At 37.6% G+C, this 20,386-nt stretch overlaps 1 protein-coding gene across 2 annotated transcripts in view; it reads right to left on the minus strand.

Moving 5' to 3' along the window:
- Positions 1-245: 245 nt before the first annotated feature.
- Tnni3k (TNNI3 interacting kinase) overlaps positions 246-20,386 on the minus strand; it is a 316,805-nt gene continuing 296,664 nt past the window's right edge. The window contains exons 24-25 of one of the 2 annotated variants that reach the window (XM_074079756.1): positions 4,177-4,256; positions 246-858 (exon numbers count right to left, since the gene is read on the minus strand). In XM_074079756.1, the coding sequence (XP_073935857.1) occupies positions 782-858; positions 4,177-4,256 (157 nt within the window). In that variant the 3' untranslated portion in view covers positions 246-781. The remainder of the gene's footprint in view (positions 859-4,176; positions 4,257-20,386) is intronic. The other variant, XM_074079755.1, reaches the window with a different exon arrangement.

Genomic DNA, 20,386 nt, shown 5'->3' on the forward strand with positions numbered 1-20,386 from the left:
TCCAGGACCTGTGCAGATTTCTCATTTCTTGAAGGTAGCAGACACTTTAGGTCTGTGCCAGATTCTGGTATAAACTGTAGCTTTGCATTAGTGGGCTAGTTTCAGAACTGACCCAATAGCATTTATGACATTTTGGTACTGACAGTAACAAGTTGTTTGAGTAAAGCACAGAGCATTTCCATGACATGGAAAGAAGGCTAAATAATTAAATGCTTTATTTTTGCAAGCTTCTTGATGTGCAGGTCATTACTCCTCTTTACCAATACATCTGAAAGAAGGTATACTCAGTAGAAATCCTGGTGGAATAAAATACACTTTAGAATTAATTTTCTAGGCCACTAAAGAAGCTTTAATCACATAGTTCAACAACAGAAGTAGCTTAATGAGATAAGAAAATGAACAATATTTTAAGAAATCAAACCAATGGCTCTCATTGCACAAGTCTACATAATTCAGTCAAGGAAAGCCTAATAATCATTAAGTGCCCACTATAGAATTAAGCCCCATCTCCAAGTAACAAGGTAAATTTGTTTGGTTTTTATTTTACAAAATTAAAACAGATTCTTCATATACATTCTGTCTTGGTTCTTATGCATTTCATTCTTTAGTCACAAACCCAAAGCTCAACTTGTAGTAGGGAATTAAGTAGGACCAGTATAAACAAGCCAATTTAAGGAGACCTTAGAGGGTAAAGTATTATAATTGGAAGCAAGCCTGCCATGGTTGGAATCATTGCTGTCAGTTTGGGGGAAAACTCTCCTTAGGTATATGCCAAATGCTGTCAGCTGCTGTCCTCAAAGCTGCCACTATTCCAGCAAGAATGAAAATGCATCGGGCTCATGGGATCAGACACGTAGCCTGCATCAGAAAAGAAGTTCAGTTGTTACTTATTGGCCTTCCAGTACATCTCCCAATTTTTTCTTAACCATACTGACCCAGTGTAGTACACAGCTGCCAGGCAGCTCTCCAGATCCTGTGAACAGTCTGAACAAAAGTTGTTGGTGAGCAGCTGTAAAGCAAAATCCAAATTTACAATGAAAACAGAGAGCTGATACCAGATGAACATAAATGATGGATGTCTGCTTTGGACCTGTGCTGGCCAGGTGGCATTTGAGATTTGGAAGAAAGAAGGAAATTCCAGAAGGTGGTCTATCATGTTGGCAAAGAGCACAGGCTCTCATATCAGGCAAATTTATGTTTAAGTCCTGTCTCCATCACTTGCTGGCTCTGTGACTTTTGTCAACTTAATCTTGCTAAGCCTCAGTTTTTTCATCTGTAAATGGGAGAAATAATAGTACTTACTTATTAAGGTTGGCAATGTACATAAGACAATTAGCAGTCTAATGATGCCAAACAGGGAAGTGGAAATAGCAGTCAGGGAAAAAGAAGAGTCTTTCTCTACAATAGGGTAGATTTGTTTGTTTTCCTCTCTGGTGGCCCAAGTTTTAAGCATATATAAATGCCTCAGTCTAAATAATTTGATGCCCTTTGAAGCACCAGCCCTGCATATATCCAGACAACAGTCCTACAAGCTTGGGATCAGGCCAACTGATCAAGCAAACATAAGGGCATGTGCAGAGAAACAGTTGCCTTTCTACTCTGAAGTAAGGAAGTTGTTCATCACTTCTGTGAAAATGGGCACATTTGTCAATAACTACTGCTGCTTTTGCTACCCTTTGATGGCTTGGTTTTCAGGACCAACCCAGACCTCTGCATTTCCATTAAGCTATCTTTGCAGTTGGGCAGGCATATTTATTTTTATAAGAAAGTTCTCTGTCAAAATCTCTTAGGCTGTGCTGCAATAAACCCTGCTGTGAGGAAATGCTGCTGAGACTGATGGATCTGTCTCCGGGTCTCTCTCACTCACCTCTTGTGGGACTGACCCTGGTCAGAGATGAGGAAGGTTGTGGTATGGGGAGGACAAGACAAGGGGAAGCCTATGTGCATCACTGAATCTTAACTCCAGGTGAACTAAAACAAAATCTGCATCCTAGGGCAAAAAATATTTCCTTTTTCCCAGCCTAAAATTTCTACTTTATTCCAGGCATAGATTGATGTTTTAATAAGCTGGTAATCCCTTTATTACTATACTAAACCTTCTAATGTATCACATTTAATTTTATTGACCTGTGATGTTCCAGAGTCTCTCGCCCTGCAGGAATGCAATGAAAATCTGATTGTGAGCATACACACCACTAGTGTGGGTGGACTCTTCTTCACGGACAGGAGACAAAATCAGCAGGGCACTGAGGTTGTCATGTAATATAGATGCCCTCATTGCTAGAGTATGAAGGCAGATATGTTGGAGTTGGGTTGCTACTCGGCTTAACGATTCTGAAATTTGAACATATACTCCAGGAAAAGGCTGAACCAGGTTTACATGTTTTGTTATTTTAGGGAGAAAGGCTTTAAGTTGAGAGTAAAAAAAACTACGTATTTAATTTTACCTTCATTCTACAGCTCTGTCCTTTAGGGTGAAAAAAAAAAGAATAAACCGTTCAAAAGGTTGCTATTACATCACAATTGGATTATGAAATGAAAATGGAACAGCAATTAGATGGAAGCAATTTCTTCTATGATGTTACATTCCTAGTAGGAAAATTGAAATATATCTGGCTTCTGTATAGGAATTCTCACTCCATCCAATTGCCCTAATGTTTTCTTCCACAGAAGATGATAAAGAGATGTGTAGGAAAATCCGACTTTCATATTATAAATTTAGTCTTACTTCTCCATCTTGGGGAACTCTCAATGCTCTATTTCTGCAAGAAACTGATCTTTAAGTTAAAGAGATGGTTCATCTTGAAATCCCACCATAAAAAAAGCACACATTTGACATGAGGTCAAAGTACATATTTCAAAGGGTGCTCTGTATTTTGTGGTTGTGAAGTTACATCTGTAAAGGTTTGAGAAAACAATATTGTATCTATTAAAATGCAATGTTGTGATTACTGGAGGACATTTTCCCCTCAAAAGGATCTATTTATTCCCAGACTGGCCAATTATGCCATAAAGCTGGTGATAAAATGCACTCAGTTGTCTTCTCACATGTGTCCAGAGCAAGAAGCACAAAGTTTTCCTTTTTAAATGTACCAAAGTAGTTTGTCTATATCTATCCCAAGCAATTTATTCCCCTTTGTTTCTTGAAAGGTTTCTAATGCCACAAGTAATGACACTCTGTAGACCGGGTGCATGGTGAGAATCCCACAGTCCAAGGTCTCCAAGGTATTTTTCCATTTATATCTGAGACGCAGGCACATATCATCCAATTAGCTCTTCCTAAATACAGATCTTGCAATAAATGTGATCTCTTTAGCTGACAGACTACTTTTTTAGTTTTTCTTGTGGTCAAAGGTAGTTGCCATGAATAAATGGACCCATTTTACTAAAATTTCAATTAAATATAGAGCCTCTTAGTCTTAAAGTCTGGAAAAAGGACATCGAGCCCTACTACATTAACATGGTAACTTATGATAAAGGCATCCTCTGGCTTCCAGAGGCCTGAAGAGGAACTCTGTAAGTTATTTCAAAGAGCCTTGCTAATTCATGTGAACAGTCCTATGTGGAATGGATTCCGTCAGGTCACCTCTTGCCTCCTCTCCAGATATTTGAGGGAATGAATGGCTTTATATTTCACACTTTGGTGTTTGGCTAACAGGGAAGAGCTCTCCTAGTATATAATGCAATTGTGGAAACTCATGCCTTGGTTTTTTTCGCCTTCCTACACAACCATGATATGGACCTTAGTGGCAGTGGACTCAGTGAAATGATGGCAAAATATTTGGAATGTCACAAGAGGCCAGAGATTATTTTCATAAAAAGAGTTGTAATCTTTAAAAAGTACATTACACACTCATCCATACCTTCACACACATACCCATGTACATTTTTAAGCTTAAAGGTAAGTGTAGAGTTATAAAAGACATAAAGATCAGAATTTGAATTTTGTTTTGTATGTGGCACTGGGGTTTGTACTTAGGGTCTTACACTTGCAGGTGCTCTTGTCACTTAAGCTACTCCAACAGACCTAGAATTTGAATTTTTATAATATTTTTAAAGTATCTATCATTGCTAGATATTACAAAATACAGACCTTTCTTCCTTGCTATCAAACAAGCAGCTAACATCTTTTTAGGGGTGATTTTCTTGATAAATTTAGTGACTCTGTCTACTTACCGTATTTGTCAATGGGTGAGTATTGGAGACCCCTCTTCATCTCTTCCAGAGACAAACTTTGAGGGAAACATGACCCAGCACTGGAAAATTAATGAAACACAGCTTCACATTGTGGTAATTTGCTAATGAATTCTTTTTAGTAAAACAGAATTTATTCACTCAGTATAGCTCCCAGAAAAATGGCAAAGTGATACAAAGGTGTTTTATTTTTTAAATGTTCAGTTGGGGAAGAGTATAGAATTATTTGGGTAAGCAAATTATGTTACAGTTTCCAGCAGTACGATCTTGGACATAGGTTTGCTGAGCTCACCTTATTTATATGTACAATGAGAAAAAAACATAATTTCCAGTTTGTTTAAATGATTCAATGTAAATAAGAAGGAACATTAAATGCAAATCTGACTCTATGCACTTGTAACCCTTTCTTAAAAGGAGATAAGAACAAGAACATTATCATCTTAGTAACCAGTTAATATAAATGAAACACATCCCAAGTCTTACTATATTATTGCTATTATAACAATAATTCTGAGATATAGTGGTAATGTTTATTGCATGATTCCTATATGTGAGGTGTTTATAATCATTTCATTTAACCCTCATCACTATCTTACCACTGTCAAATTATTTATCTTATTTTATAATTAAGAAACCTGAGTCTGAAACACTTAAAGTAACTTGTTACACAGATTTGGTAAAGGGTTTGTCTAGGACTCAAACCCAAGACTTTTTGATTCCAAAGCTTGTCATTACTCACATATGTATTTCTTCCTGCTATTCATTGATCTTTCTCTTTCTTCAGCTTCTACTTTATCATCATTTTGGTTAAGGAGTCACTTCCTTTCTAGTTCATGAGACTCAAAACCTGAAGTTATCAAAACCCTCACTCTCATGTCTGATCACATCTGTCAGTTAATTATACATCCATAGTCTCTCGTGAATTCTTTCATCCTTTGCCATTCCCAAAGCAGTTACCTCCAACTGTCCTCACTATGTCCCTAGCAGAACTCTTACTCTCACCAATCTCCAAGCCAGTTCTCTCCATTTCGGTTACTGGCGTCACATCATTCAGTTACGTAAACCAAAATTCTGTCTCATTCTCATTGGAACTTCCTTTCTTTCATTATCCCTAATTCAATTCACATCTTGTTAGCTCTGTCTCCAAAATATAATCCTAACTCATCTATGTAACTCTTCCTTCAAGTTCAAGGTCACATAATTTTTTTCTTGTTTCCTAATTGGTCTTCCTGCTTTTATTCCTTTCCTCATAAAATCCATTGTCTGAATATTATCCAGAGTGATCTTTTCAAAATATAAAATAGTTTAAACCATCTGCCTAGTTAAAATCCTCCAACAGCTTCCCAGTTCATTTGAAATAAAATGCAAATGTCTTATTCTCCTAACAAGAGCCTGATCCTGCCTCCTTTTCCAGCCTCAACCCATGCCCTTCTCCCATGAATTTCTCTCAGACATTTGCTCTGCCCTTTGAGCCCTCTAAACAAGGTCTTTCCCAACTCAGAGTCTTCATATTTATTAACTCTCTCAGAAATGTGCTTCATGAACCCAAATATCATTTTGTTAAACTCTTCACTTGCCTTTACCTGTGACTGGCTCCTTCATCATTCAGGTCTCAATTCAAATGCTGCTTTCTTAGGGATGCCCTCCCTGACTGTCATTCTGTAGTCACCACTCCTCTGCCATGGTCATTCTGTATCACATCACATTACCCTAGTTTTTTCTTTCAGAATGATCTAAAATTATTTTGCTTATTTATCTATTCAATTATTACTGTCTATATTTTTCTACAAAATAAGGGTGAGAAATTATTTCTTATTCCTTGCTGTATCCTTAACACTCAGAACAGTGGTTGGCACATAAGAGAAACTTAACAAATAGCTCTCAAGGATTTAATTAATTAATCCCTAAATGATGTCCTCCCTTCCAGTCACTCAATCCTCCCCTACAAGATATTGTTGTAACAAAAATCTTACCACAGCACTCCTCTGCTTATCCTACAATTCCTCAGGTTAGTGGTCCAAGCCTTCTGCCATCCATCCTTACTTGTGTTTGATGTATATCATATGTTCTATAATTCCTCAGTACCTTCCTTTCTCCCAAAATTCATCCACACTAATTGTCTTCAGATTTTTCAAACATTACTGAATTTTCTGTTCTCCATGCTTGTGACTGAGCTGCTACTACTGCTTAAATCTGATTTCTGACATCTTATTTATCCCTGACAGGAAGCTGTATGATGTTATGTCTAAGAATGAGCCATCTAGTGCCAGACTCCTTGAGTCTGCATCCTGAGTCCATCATTTACTATTCTCTGAGCTTTAGCAATTAGCTAATTGTCCTGTACCTCAGTTATGCAACTAAAAAATGTGAATTGTGATAAGAATTAACTTGAGAGATTAATCATGATATTTAAATGAGTCAAGAAGTTTAAAGTGCTTCGAACAGTGCTGGAACTTGGTGAACAATAAGAGTTACCTGAATTTATTATCCCTTATGATCTGACTCAAAATCAGCATACTCTTTGGTACCCTTGTGAAAATTCCCAGTCAGAATTAACATCTTCCTCTTTCACACACCTCCAGCCCTCTGCCCTCCTAACAGTGTTAATTTGAGTCTGCATTATTGTAGGAATACCTGTACTTGTGTGCTAGTGAACCCTATTACATAGAGAGCTCCCAAAGATCAGGGACCCTGTCTAACGTCATTGGATCCACACTGGGCTCAGTAAGTACTTTATAAATAGTTAAAAGTGTGTTAAATCAAACAGTTAAGTTATTTCAAAATGTTCATTTAGAGAAGTCATATTTTTTTCCTGAAATCTACATCATTTCATGCTGATTAATTCACTTAGCTGCCCTAAAATACCTGCATCTTCAGTCTCACTTCCTTAAGCTATAAAGAACAATGCTATTCCTTTGAGGAACTGAATGGTTAAAAAGAAGGAAAATATTGACTTAAAGAGTGACATGTTGTGATCTCAATCAATATTAAAATGGCAAATCATACTCAATTCTGGTCAATAGCCTTTCATTCATTATACTTTTAAAAACAAAATTTTGAAAAATGTCACCTTTTTCACATTCTAGCTCCTTTTAAATAATGTGCTATATGCAGTAGTCTTGGCAACAAGACAATAATAGGAAATAAATATTTTATCAGCAAAATGGCTTTCTGGTTTCCTATGAATAAAAATCCATCTCTATGCTGGCCTGTTTGTTCACTTGCCGAATGCAGTTCATGCCAGGGGACATAACCTTTTTCCCGAAGAGATGTCACATAAGCTGGCACCAGACACTGTTCTAGGATGACAAACAGATGGAAAATAAGCATGCTCAGGTTAAACAAAGCAGAAGAAACCAGACCCTGATCAATGGAACCAGTTGTTCTCTACCCATGTGCATCCAGCCTTCAGCAAGGATTTCACTGAAGCTTGGAGTTTAAGAGACACGTCAGGACTCTGCCGAAGTTGTGGTCAGTGGAAACAGGGCACTTTCAGTGATGCAGCAGCCCCATGAACTATGTGAAAGTAAATGTGAGCTAATGGCAGGTAAGGAAAGCACTCAATTTGGACTGTTTCAACATTGCTAGTTGGCTATGTGGCCTTTAAGTTAAAGGGATGATATACATCATAGATAAGCATATGTAAGAATAATTTATAATACTATAGCAGCAATTTCATGTACATATTTGCTGTATAGGATGAAATTTCTCTTATAAGAGGAGAATAAGATAGTCTTTAAGTTGGTTTTTGCATATTACTACATTATATGATATATCATATTTTAGTGCTGAAAAGTTTTTCAGTTTAAACTAAAAGATTCATGTAATGCATGTGTGAAGGTAAATATATTCATCAGCCACTGTCTCTTATGAAGTTGCTCCAGGAAATGCAATCCAAAATGGAGAACGGAACCAAAGTTTTAAAAAAATTTCTTCTTCTTTATCCATGCTTATGTGGGTATAGATTTCCTAGTAGACTAAGTTAGTTTACATCGATATCCACAGAACTAGCCTGTATACAAACACTGTGTGTGAATGGAGTCATGTACCCTGGGAAAAGATAGCAACTAAAAAATTCAAAACTAAGGACAAGGTGAGGCTTGTTGACTAAAATAAATGCCGAGATAATGATATGTATGACAGGCACACTAAACATGGAGAAAATCAATCAAGATGTATGTAAGGTTACAGAACTATGAAGAACAGAAAGAGCACTAGAACACGGAACACACCCAAACATAGCCTCAACTTCTTCAAGTGAGAATAAGACAGTCTATGAACTAAACTTATGGGTTAAAGTACATTGTAGGCAAAGTTCCAGAAAAGAATGACAAAAACAGATGGTTTCTGCACTCTTAAAAATAGTTCTGATTACTAGAAGTTACCATGGACTCACTAATAAAAGACAATTTTTATGGGCATGCTTATGCTTTCTTATTATTGGTGAAGATAAAGGGGAAATTCACAGACTAGAATACATATCTGGATTCCAAGGAGTGCCAGACAGAGTTTCTCCTGACTGCCTTGTGAGTAAGAAAGATAAATCCATGCCAAATAAGAAGTGGTTAGATTGACTTGTTAATGGTTGAGTATCCAGAACTGACTTGAGGTCTGGATTGGCCGACATAGATGCAATCCCCTCAAGATTAGGTTGAGTCTTAGACACTGGGAATGATTAAAATAAGATACCACTTTTCCTAAGGTTAGAATTGTCTGGAAATAAACTAAGTTGTTCCAGAAGGGGTTACTGTGCTAAGTCCACCCTGGAGCAGCACTTGGTCCAGTGGCAGTAGAAGGATTTTGAGCATTCACAGGGAAGTCACACGATGTGACATCCCCGGTCTATCCATTTTTTAATATTCTGTTATTCTTTAGAAGGATTTCATGAATCGTATAGACTTTGAGAACCTGGCATACTAGAAAGGCTTTGTGAGATTACACAGTTCCCACTTAAGCAGAAGATGTTTTATCTTCCTTATTGGAATTGACTGACATTTGGCCAGGGATGAATGCTGATTTTCACATATACTACAGTGTACCTAGCTCTGCATCATTGCTACTACTGAGGTGTTTGCAGCTTTTTGCCTAGATACATTTCATTTGAAATAGTAACTGAACTGTGCTATTTGCCTGAAGGAACCATTTTCTTTAGTTCTCCATTTCAGAAAGAAGAACCATACGGCCATCTAAGATGAAGCAGGGTGTATAAAAAGCTCTTTCACAAAAGACCAGCATTAAAGACTTGAATGACAGCTTTTTCACAAAGGTTTTTATATAAGATACATTTGTAGAATATTCATGTTACAATGCTTGAGAGGTAGGGGAATCCCCTAACATCAACAGTATGATACCTCTTTATCCAGAAGGATATATTGTTAAGCAAAGTCCAAGAAGAAGGTAAATAAGAATAAGGAAAATTTTGTCTGAATAGACTTGGAAACTCTGGTGCCATCTCTCCAGAGTAGTAGGATCAGCCAGTGTCACAGTGAATCCAAATGGCCCCATTTAGAACCTCAAAATCAGACAGTGTGTGGTTTCCAAACAAAAGCCTGCCAAATGCTTTTGGTATTGGAGCAATGCATCACGGTTTTGGCTGTGGAATTACATGAATTCTCAGAATATTTGCTGATGCCATATTGCTTCTGACTGTATTACATTCCAAAGAAGACTTTTAGATGGGCATAAGTATTTATCAGTCTTCCCAATGTGGCTTTTGCAGATTTGGGGACTTTGATTTGGTGAATTATAGCAGACACTATTCTATAAAGTTGAAAGTAAGAGTGAAATTAAAACAAATGAATAGCTTGCACTTTTCTGTAGATTAGTTATGACATTTTTACAAAACCCCATGAAGGGTCTAGGAAGCTACTAATTTTACTTCTACTCTATGGGAATGGAAAGTCAGGCTCAGAAAATTAGTGACTCACATAAAGTTTCAGAGCTAGCAAGAGGCAGAGCCAGGACTTGAACAAAGGTCTTCAGAGTTTTAGCCCATGTTCTTTCTACTAAAACACCTTGCATTTAATAGCAGCACATGTCAAACTATTGTTCTGTTATCAGTGAACTAATCGCAAGTTGCAGAGTTTTGGATTCTTTGCAAAAAAAAAAAAAAATGAACATTAATTGCCTCATAAACATTCCTTGTCATCATAACAAAACCAAAATTCTCCTATCTTGCTTTGTTTGATCTTTGAAAAATTATACTTTCTTCTGCTCATCAATTGCTTGCCTGTCTCCTTGCAGTGATGTTAAAACATGGGATACATATATGCTGATGTTTCTAAATGAGATGTTTATGACTCTCCTCAACCCTTAAATCCTGTGTAAGGTTTTCTAAGCTGTATGCATGAATTCATCTTCCTAAACACAGCCATGGTTATATTGAACAGAAAACCATTAGGTTAGTAGTGTTTTTAAAGACTTCAGGCAAAATTTTCTTCCATTAAAATTGCTCCTATTAGTTTCTATGTAGCTAACAATGCCTACAGGCAACCTGAATCCTAGAAGATTTAGACATTTAGACTTAGCATAAGGAACACCACCCAAGATCTCACAGCTTTGCACAAATATGCTTTGTGGTTTGTTGGATCTTTTTACCACCTGTCATAATGACGTCACCTATGCAAGAGTATCAACACAGGATACGTACCCTCTGCATTTCTTCAACAGGAACACATCCAAGATGAGAATCATTTCTTTTACGCAAAAGGAAACGTATACAGACAACATCTAACTAGAATTTCAGTTACTCAACACCAATCTAAGGAGCTAACACAAAGAAAAGGCAAGGAAACAGCTTGCTGAAGTGCCTAATAAAGGTGTTTACCATATGAAAATAAATGCCTTGTCAGATAAAAGGCTACTAGAATGGTCTGGCTGATCCTTTTGGCATTTAGCTGAAAACAAATAGATCTACTTAAAACAGATCTGTCAGAAGGGATAAATACTTCGCTGTGATCTGCAGTGTCTTTCTTTGCAGTCCACCTTTTCTCTGGTCTAAAGAGTAATTCTATCAGAAAAAGGAACACATTTGGCCTAACTGTGAAATAGTCCAATTATACTATAATGAATAAGCATTTGTTAACTTATCCACTAAGTTCAACATAGTTACTTATTCATGACTTCATCCTGGCTATTTTTTCAAAACATTATTTTGTTTTTGTCAATATTCCCTACTTGACAAAGTCCTAAATTAAACTTACTGCTCACTACTGAAATGGCTATGACCAAAGCATTTAATGGGGCCAGAGGTCAGTGCAAAATATCTCAGGAAAATCAAAACCATCACTTTTCTTTCAATAGCTATTGTCCCTAGGTGATAAAAGGACTGAAAGACTTGGCAACCAGGTCATACCTCTATCTGAGCTATTAGGCAAATATCCAAGGTCTCAGCTCCCCCATTTTTAAAGGATAAAGCAATTAGGCAAAGAATTATGAATAAGGAGAAATGCAGAGAGGACTTAAAGTGTGTGCTAATTCCTTGATGGCTCATAAATTATTAATGTGCTCAACAGTAACCTAACAACATCACCTCTCAATTTACCCACTAATTTAAGCAAGTATAAATGAGTCAGTGGTATAAACCAGTAGGAGGTAGACTTTGCATGCCTCCTGCTAAAATTGAACAATATCCTTTAAGTATAACAAAATCTTTCATATCCTTCACCTCTGTACTCACTATCATCTAAGAAAAAAAATGAGAAAAGAATCAAAATTTTGTAACCAAGAGATCTTGGTAGCCTAATAGTCAAAAGCCCACTCCTCATTGCCCCATTTTCCACCTCTCATTTTACCAAAAAGGAAACTGAGGCTTTGAGAAATGAAATTACCTATCTATGTTCATATATCAAGGTTATGGTGAAGTCAGGAGTATAACCTGAATTCTAAACTTCTAGTCCTTTTGGATGGCATTTATTCTCATTTTAAGTACAAAGGGAAAACTAAAGTTTGTTATATACTTGCTAAGGGCCAGAGGCACTACATGATTCTTTACAAACTTTAATAAATTTTACATATGTGGAAACTGAAGCCCACAGAGTCTAAGTCTTGTCCAAGATCACACAAATATAATTTGGAGTTAGGCCAGATAGTATCCAAATATCCTCCTATTCCCATTTATTCCTATAAGTCCTGGAAACAGTTCCCAGATATATTCCTATAACCTTTCTCTCTTACTCTTTCCATGATTATTTTCAAGTACAATGTCAGAAGACATGCCATGTACTAGGTACAGATATGAGGGTGATGAAAATAGAATCTACCATCTGGGAGAAATAGAAATGCAGACATGCACATGTAAACTTCAACAGAAGAGAAGAAGGTTCACAGAGGAAATGATGGACAAGCAAGTGTTGACAAGGGGAGCATACATCTGGGGACAGGTCAGGGTGGGGGTATGTGGAAAGACCAGGGAAATCAAATGCTTACAGTGGACATATAAAATGTATTACCTTTTCATTTTGAAACCATCTTATAACAAATATTTGAGATTAAGTTGCCAAATGAATGTCCACCGAGTCCCAAGTACTTTAGTATTCAGGTTTCCTAAAATAAAGGCAGTTGCTGTCAAAGCCAAAATACAGCCATGTACTTTCAGACCCTATTTGAGTTTGCCAATTGCCTTAATAATATTCTTTATAGCAAAAAGATCTGATTTGGAATTGCACATTGCATTTAGTTGTCATGTTTCTTTAATCTCTTACAATCTGGAACAATTTCTCAGTCTCTACTAGAATTTCATAAATGTCGAGATTTTTGAAGATGACAAGTCAGTAATTTTGCAGAATGCCCTTCAATTTTTTTTTCTGAGGTTTCCTAATGATTAGATTCAAATTATGTATCTTTGATGGGAAGTATCACATAAGAGATGCTATGTTCTTTTCATTGTATCTCATCACATTTTGATTTGTACCATTATTGAGTTGTTAATTTTGATTGCTTGATTAAGGTGGTGTCTGACAGGCTTCTCCATATAAAAATTACTCTTTTTTCTGTAATTAATAAGTATTTTGTGGGGAGGTTCTTGGGGAGTGTATAAATATCCTTAACCAAATTTCAGTTTCTTCATCCATTTATATCTACATGTATTTACAGTTACTATTTTTTCCAGTGGATTATAATGTTACTGTGATTTATTCTGATCCTCAAATTATCTCAAGTTGGTCCACAGAAGCACCTTCAAGCTGTCCCTCTGACATGTTACCATCTTTCTTTGAGCCTCTATTTCCTGGCACATGAAATTCTAGGCTTTTCTCCCTAATTTCTACATTCCTTGTCCCAGCCCTGAAATCTACTCATTCTCCAAGTGCTTTGTTTCCTTTGTTTTACAGTATGTAAAACCCAAGATGGAGATGCTGGATATGCTTCTTGCTGTTGAAGTGTTGCTGATTCCAGGCCCTCTCATTGAGCAGGCAAAGGTACAGAACTTGCCTGAGTATACATGTATGTGTAAACACATTTAAAATTTTCTTCTTTTTGTCAAATCTAAGTTCATACTTACATCTCCAGTTCCCATCCAGTACCACAAGGTTCATTCTAGTTTTCTCCCTTTCCATATTTATAACACTCTTCTTTGACAGTGAGAAACATGGCTCACATTATCTTTTGATCAATGCTCCTGAATGCACAAATCTTTTGAGTCTTCCATTGCTTTTGTACACTTCTCCTCCCCTTATAATACCCCCCAAAAACTCTTCCCCCACACTCTCCTTTACTCCACTTAGGCTCCAATATCCCACACCCCATGTAGATGCCTTACTAACCCACTTGTGTTGTGGCACCAACTGGCCTATTCCTTGCCTGCTTGCTCCAAGTGAGTACCCTCCTTACCTACCTTGGGATCCAACAGTGAGCTGTGTCCCTATACACTCTTATCAGGTTCTGACCTGTTACTGCCTACCTACACATATACCATCTTCACTATCCTATGTTCAGGTTTCACCACATTATATTCACCTGTTTTCACAAGTGTGCTGTGAATCCATAGGGAAGAACCTGTCTTAGGAATCTTTCTACACCTGGTACCTCACATAGCACCTGTCACTGACTTGAAGGAGTCTTTGCATTTTTCTATGGGGATATGAATTTCCAATCTATACAGTTTCAGGGATATGCAACTTTGAAAAAATGTGCATTTTTGTATTTCTGGAGCAAGGGTCAACAAACTCTTCCTGTGAAGGGCCAGATAGTAAATATTTTAGGCTTTTTAACCATGTGATTTGTAGTGCAACCACTGCTGTTGTAGTGGAAAAGCAGACCTATACCATATGGAAATAGAGAATGTGATTGTATTCTGATAAAACTTTAGGCAGGGACCTAAAAAATAAGTAGGGACCTATTCCAATAAAACTTTAGCCTATGGAACATAGTTTACCAACTTCTCATGTATAGCAACAGATAAATTCTACGTGTTGCTCTCCTAAGCAGTCATCCAATTTTGGGCCAAGCAATGACAATCTCAGTGAAAAAACGATATCCACTCCCCTTCCATCTTCCTGGTTTCTTATGGAAGAGTATGTTAAAAACACAAACTAATGTCACAACAGAAAAAAAAATGCACAGTTTATACTTATTTAGTGTTTACTGTATATTAGACATGCATCCACATTGTATTCTCACTTGACACTTGTTGAAATCCTTTGAAGAGGATGAGATTTTTGTTTTCCTCCTACATGAGAAATTTAAGATTTGGACAGCTTAACTAACTTGCCCTAGGTCATGTTATTTATAAGTGGTAGAACTTGAATTTGAACTCAGGTCCATTTAAGCCCACGCTTTTAACTATTTCTTTATAGCTAATGGCCACTGGTTGGTAACATAAATAAAAATCACAAAATCAGTTTTATTTATTAATGGAAGATAAGAGTAGAAACTGGATAGGAGCCTTCAGAAGAATACATATTCTTTTCCCTTTTTGGATTGAGGAAAGTTCAAAGGCCATCTTTCTTGATGTTAGATCTCTGGGTTCCTTTGTGTGAATTCAGATCCCTACAAGAAATTCCATGTTCCTTTGTTCTTCATGACAGGCCAGTCTGAATTGGAAGGGTTTAAAACTCCCTAAACTCTTTGAACATGCAGAACATTGATCTTCACAAACCATCTGAAATGCCCTAAGGAAATAACAAAATTACAAGCAATGTTATTTTTGTTTTGTTTTGCTTTTGTTTCAAGTGGATGTATACCAAACCTCTGGGACCTTTTGCTTCATCACACACCACCAAAGCTTCCCTCCCTCCTCTGTGTATTCTATGCTGTCAAACCCTGAATAACAAAATGGCATGATGTTGCCAGGTGTCTAGTTCTAATGGAAGAGCTCTTCTGCCAATAATGTAGGGCTCTTACCCCACTCTGGTGCAAAGAGTGTGATGCTTCTTTGATTTCTGAAGCAACCCAGGGTTTGACATTTCCTGTTGAGCTAATCACTGCTCCTGCCTTCTGTGTTGGGAGAAATATGCTTGAATTCTGTAAGAAGAGCTCTATGACCTTCTGCACAGCTAGACCTCTGTAATCATTTTTATGTTGATATTTATTAAGTCTTGATATACGGCACACCTGAAAGAACACTCCTTCAGAATAGGACCCATGCTTTGTTATTTACCTCTATAGTCTTGGCATTTGGGCCCTGGCACTAAGCCGACATATTTTAAAAATGATTTTGGTTAGGCTGAGTTCCTGATCATTTCTCTAGCCTCATCTCTCAGTTTCAGTGCTCTGTGCAGGCCTGCCAAGGGATTAGGACTGTGGGTCACGGTCAGACTGAGCCAGGTTTCCAGTCCCAGCACCTCCACTTTCTACCTGTTCCCCTTGCTAGGTACTTCACCTTCCTGTGTCTCACTTACCTTTTCTGAACCCCAAGGACAATAATAGTACCTATCTTTGAGAGGACCATAGGAGGTGAAATACATGCAAAGAACTTAGAAGAATGTTTAACACAAAGTAGGTGCTCAATAAATCTGTCATTTTGTTATCACTGCTGTTATTCTCATCTTGACTACAAATTCTGCCTGCAATTTTTCTTCTCCTTTTCCAATAGGAGATAGGTATCCAATATTACAATAGATAATTCTACTGCTACACAACTTTGAGGCCTCAGATTCCCTCCTCTGCAATACATGGCTAGTTATCCTCTTTAGTCGGTTCTTTATCACATTGCTTTATCATTATTTCTTTATGTGTCTCCCTTTTCTAGTACCTAGCTCATAGCCCATGCCAAATAAAATATTCACCAGATAATCAAATAAACAGAAAATAAGCTTTAAAAAGCCAATTAATTGATTACCTTTCCTCCCAGGCACAAAGTACCTCAGCCACAGTGATCCTTTTAGAAAAGAGCCTAATCATGTTACTTTTCTGCCCAAACCTCTGCAAGTGCATGTCAGTACCAGTTAGCACTCTTGCCATGCCAACAGACGACATCGACTTCATGATCAGACCCCTTTCCTCTCTACCTCATGTCCTCTTTTCCATAATCACTTTGCTCCATTTGGTCTCCTAGCTATATGTTCTGAAGTCACAGACAAGATTCCAACTCAGGAAATTAGCATTTGTGTTCCCAGGACCTGGAACGCTCTTCCCTGGGAGGCTGTAGTTCTCTTGCTCACCTTGTTCACATATTTGCTTAAATGCTGTCTTCTGGGTGAGGCTTTCCTGACCCATCCTATTTAAAACTGCAAACCACATCCCTTTGGATACTCTCTACCTGCCCTTACCCACGCATCAATGTACTATATAATTTATTTTATTATTTTTCCCATGACATGGGGAATCAATTCCTGGGCCTTGTGAATACTAGGCAAGTGCTCCATCACTGAGCTACATCCCCAACACTCCATAATTTATTTTTAAAATAATTATGTCACTTCATCTGACACTAGAATAAAAGCTCCAGGAGGGAAGCAATCATTTTTGTTAATTTGCTACTGTACTGGATAAATGCTTGCTAAATAAGTGAATAGATTTAAAAATGTCCATAGTCTCAGAACTGAGAAAAATGGAAAATCTGTTATAAGCTTCATTCCAGAAGAGATTTATGTGATCGTTTGCTAATGCTTTTCCTGTACATTTTTTTAATAGAAAAAGGTTATGTAGAGGTCCCATAGTTAGCCCTAACACAGCATAGCTGGTTGGGAATAGAAAGCGGCCATGGAGTCCATAGCATAAGGTGCAGGGAGCCTTCACCTTGATATTGAAAGGTTCAATTCTACCCCCCCACCACCCCCTGGGAGGTGCCCAGAGGCATCCTCTCTGCATGTCTCCATAGCCAGAGGACTGGAACAGACATCAGGCTGTTAAAATATGAAACAGACTCTTCTCAATTATTGAGTGGTTTTGTGTTAAAGACTTCTCACATAGAAAAATTCACTGGACACTGCCACAGAAACCTCTTGACTGAATAAGTGGCTGGCCACAGTTAGCTTGTTGCTAAATGCCATTGCTTTGAAAAAACATTTCTTTGGCAAAAGCAATAACTACACATTCACCCATGCCTTTGCAATGAATTGTAGCTTGTAGAACTGCCTTGTACTCTTAGGTATGTGGCTAGAGAATATAGAAAAAGACAAATATCACATTCACAATTTGATGAAACATGCCTTTATATACACATAACAATCTTCATGAAAATATTAATTGAGATAATGTCTATAAAAGCTTTTTTGAAATCACAACATTGATTTCATATGCAATTCCTTATTTAATCATCCCAGCAACTAGATGGCATTATTAATTTTTTTCCATGAGGAAACTGAAGGACCGACAGGTCAGGAAATTTGCCTGAGGTCACTGAGCTAATGGGAGGGAAGAGAAAGATCAGATAGAATCCATACTGTGACCCATTGTTTTACTGCACCATGGTTTTTCTGAATTATAGAAAACCTTGTGATCTGCTGCAGGGGTTCTTCCTTCTCACTAGTAAATTTGGATTTTCAACTTCTAGTGGACAGCTGGGCTTACAGTTAGACATCTGAGCTTCTGGTCATGAACCTGTTGAATCTTTGGATCATGCAGTGTTGGGTTTTATGTTTTCCCAATTTCATCTTGAATTCCTTCTACAGGGAAGGCTTCCCTTAAGGCCAGAGAGGGGTTAATGTAAAAAGATAACAGATATTGAATCTAAGAAATACAATAATTTTAATCTAGATTGAGTCACAGCATCAATGTTCCAGTCAGAATGGCATAGTATTACCTGGATTGCTTCCTTGTATATTATACACACACACACACACACAGACACACACACACACCCCACTCACATGTACATTTTGGGACTGAAAAAAACAACTACCCACATTTTTAGAATGTGTGGAATAAAAGACAGATTCCCTCTTTTTCATGCTACTTTTTAAATGCATAATACCCTCATGCTACTTTTTAAATGCATAATACCCTCAGGATGCAGTCTTCTTTTCTGTGTTGGGAGAATTAGTCACACAACTCTTACTGCAAATATCCCCCAAGCACCACTCTGGAAGTGTACCTCTTGGTCTATCTTAATGCGAGACACTGAGCTGAAAGGAAATTGTGTCTGGGGAATGGCCAATCTGAGCTGCTGCAGGTTCCCATAGGAACACTAGGCACTGCTTCCTTTATTTATGCACATTTGCAGCAGCTGCCTCCTTTGGATTCTGGTTCTTAGCAAGCTAAGGAAGCAGATCCAAGAGCAGAACTGCCCTAACTGTCTCTCTTTGAAGCCCTTGAGTCCACAGCCTTCTATTTGTGTCTGGCCCTGATTCATCATGGGCTTGAATGCTTTGCCTGCTATATTGAGTTTCAAATAGAGCCTGAAACAGATTTTTTTTTTTAAAGAGCAAGCTTGGCCAGTGAATCTCAGCACAGGAGCATTGGACAAGTGAAAGGGGTAGGAAATAAGACACATAGTAATTATTTCCTGCCACCGATCATTGGCAGGATCTTGATAAACATATCTCTCTTATTCGGATTTCTTTTGCTCTAGCAGAGTCTCAGCTACCTCCTGAGAAGATTAACAACAGTTGGACACAGACCCAAAATCACTCTGGGCTTTGGAGAAGTTATAATTTGTAACAGAAATTAGACTAGCACAGATTAAAAAAAATTCTGACTTAGTCTCAGGGATTAAAACACTTAACATTTAAGTAGAAATAGCTAGAAATATTCATTCACCCATTTATTCATCATATATTCATTCATTAGAGCCTTGCCTCTCTTAGTATAAAATTTACCAAGCTTTGTTGAAGTGGGCTGTTCACCACCTCTGTGAGGACAGGGACTGTGTCTCTATGCCTGGAATACAGTGGGATTTTAGCAATCATTATAGGCAAAGGAAGGGAAAAAGGAAATGAAAAAGGACTTATGAAAATAGTAGCATTTGATATATATATATATGAAACATACACCCATAATATGGATGTGTATGACAAACTAAGGATTTACTGTTCTATAATACATATTTCATAAGATAGCTAGCATTTATTGAACAGTAACCATGCGCCAAACATTGTTTCAAGTGAATTATATAGATTGTTTCATTTAATCTTCACAATAATATGAAGTAAGTACTATTTCTCTCATTTTTCCTTATTTTATTGATGAGGAGATGAATAGAAAGAGATAAATTAGCTTGGCCAAGATCACTTCAAGAAAACCTGATAGTTTGATTGGAAGACTACCCTTACTCATAACTAAATGATTTCCACATAGATCCCAATTTCCCCTCTGTAAACCTTTAAGGTGATGGAGAGAGGACATTCTTGAGCAAGGTTCTGATCAACCTAAGAGGCTGAGGGTGAGGTTTGAGCTGCTGCCCAAAGGACAAATGTCTGTTAGCACATTTAGTCAGATCAGGGCAGCCAGAGTATAGGGTCGATGAGTCTGTGCTCTCACAGATGGGACTCCTGCTGTGTACAGCCACTGGAACCCTGGGAACTATTTAGTAGAATTTTTACCTATGCTTTCATGTCACTGTCACTCATAACCGAATGAATTAAAGCCCAAGCAAACCACCCCAAGGTGGATCAGTCCCCTTTATAACATCTAGGTCTGGGTTTAGGGAGCGGCTTCACTGCCTTCAAGTACCCAACCCTACCTGCACAGACCAGTTATACATCAGAGTGGACTGCCTACCTGTTTATCCTTTCTTGTGGGACAAGTCACTGCTGTAAGCCTCCCTTCCTTCTTCCTTCCCTGTGACACTAGTGTCTCTTTATTATTATTATTG

This window comes from Castor canadensis, chromosome 7 (assembly GCF_047511655.1).
Source record: "Castor canadensis chromosome 7, mCasCan1.hap1v2, whole genome shotgun sequence".
Lineage (NCBI taxonomy): Eukaryota > Metazoa > Chordata > Mammalia > Rodentia > Castoridae > Castor > Castor canadensis.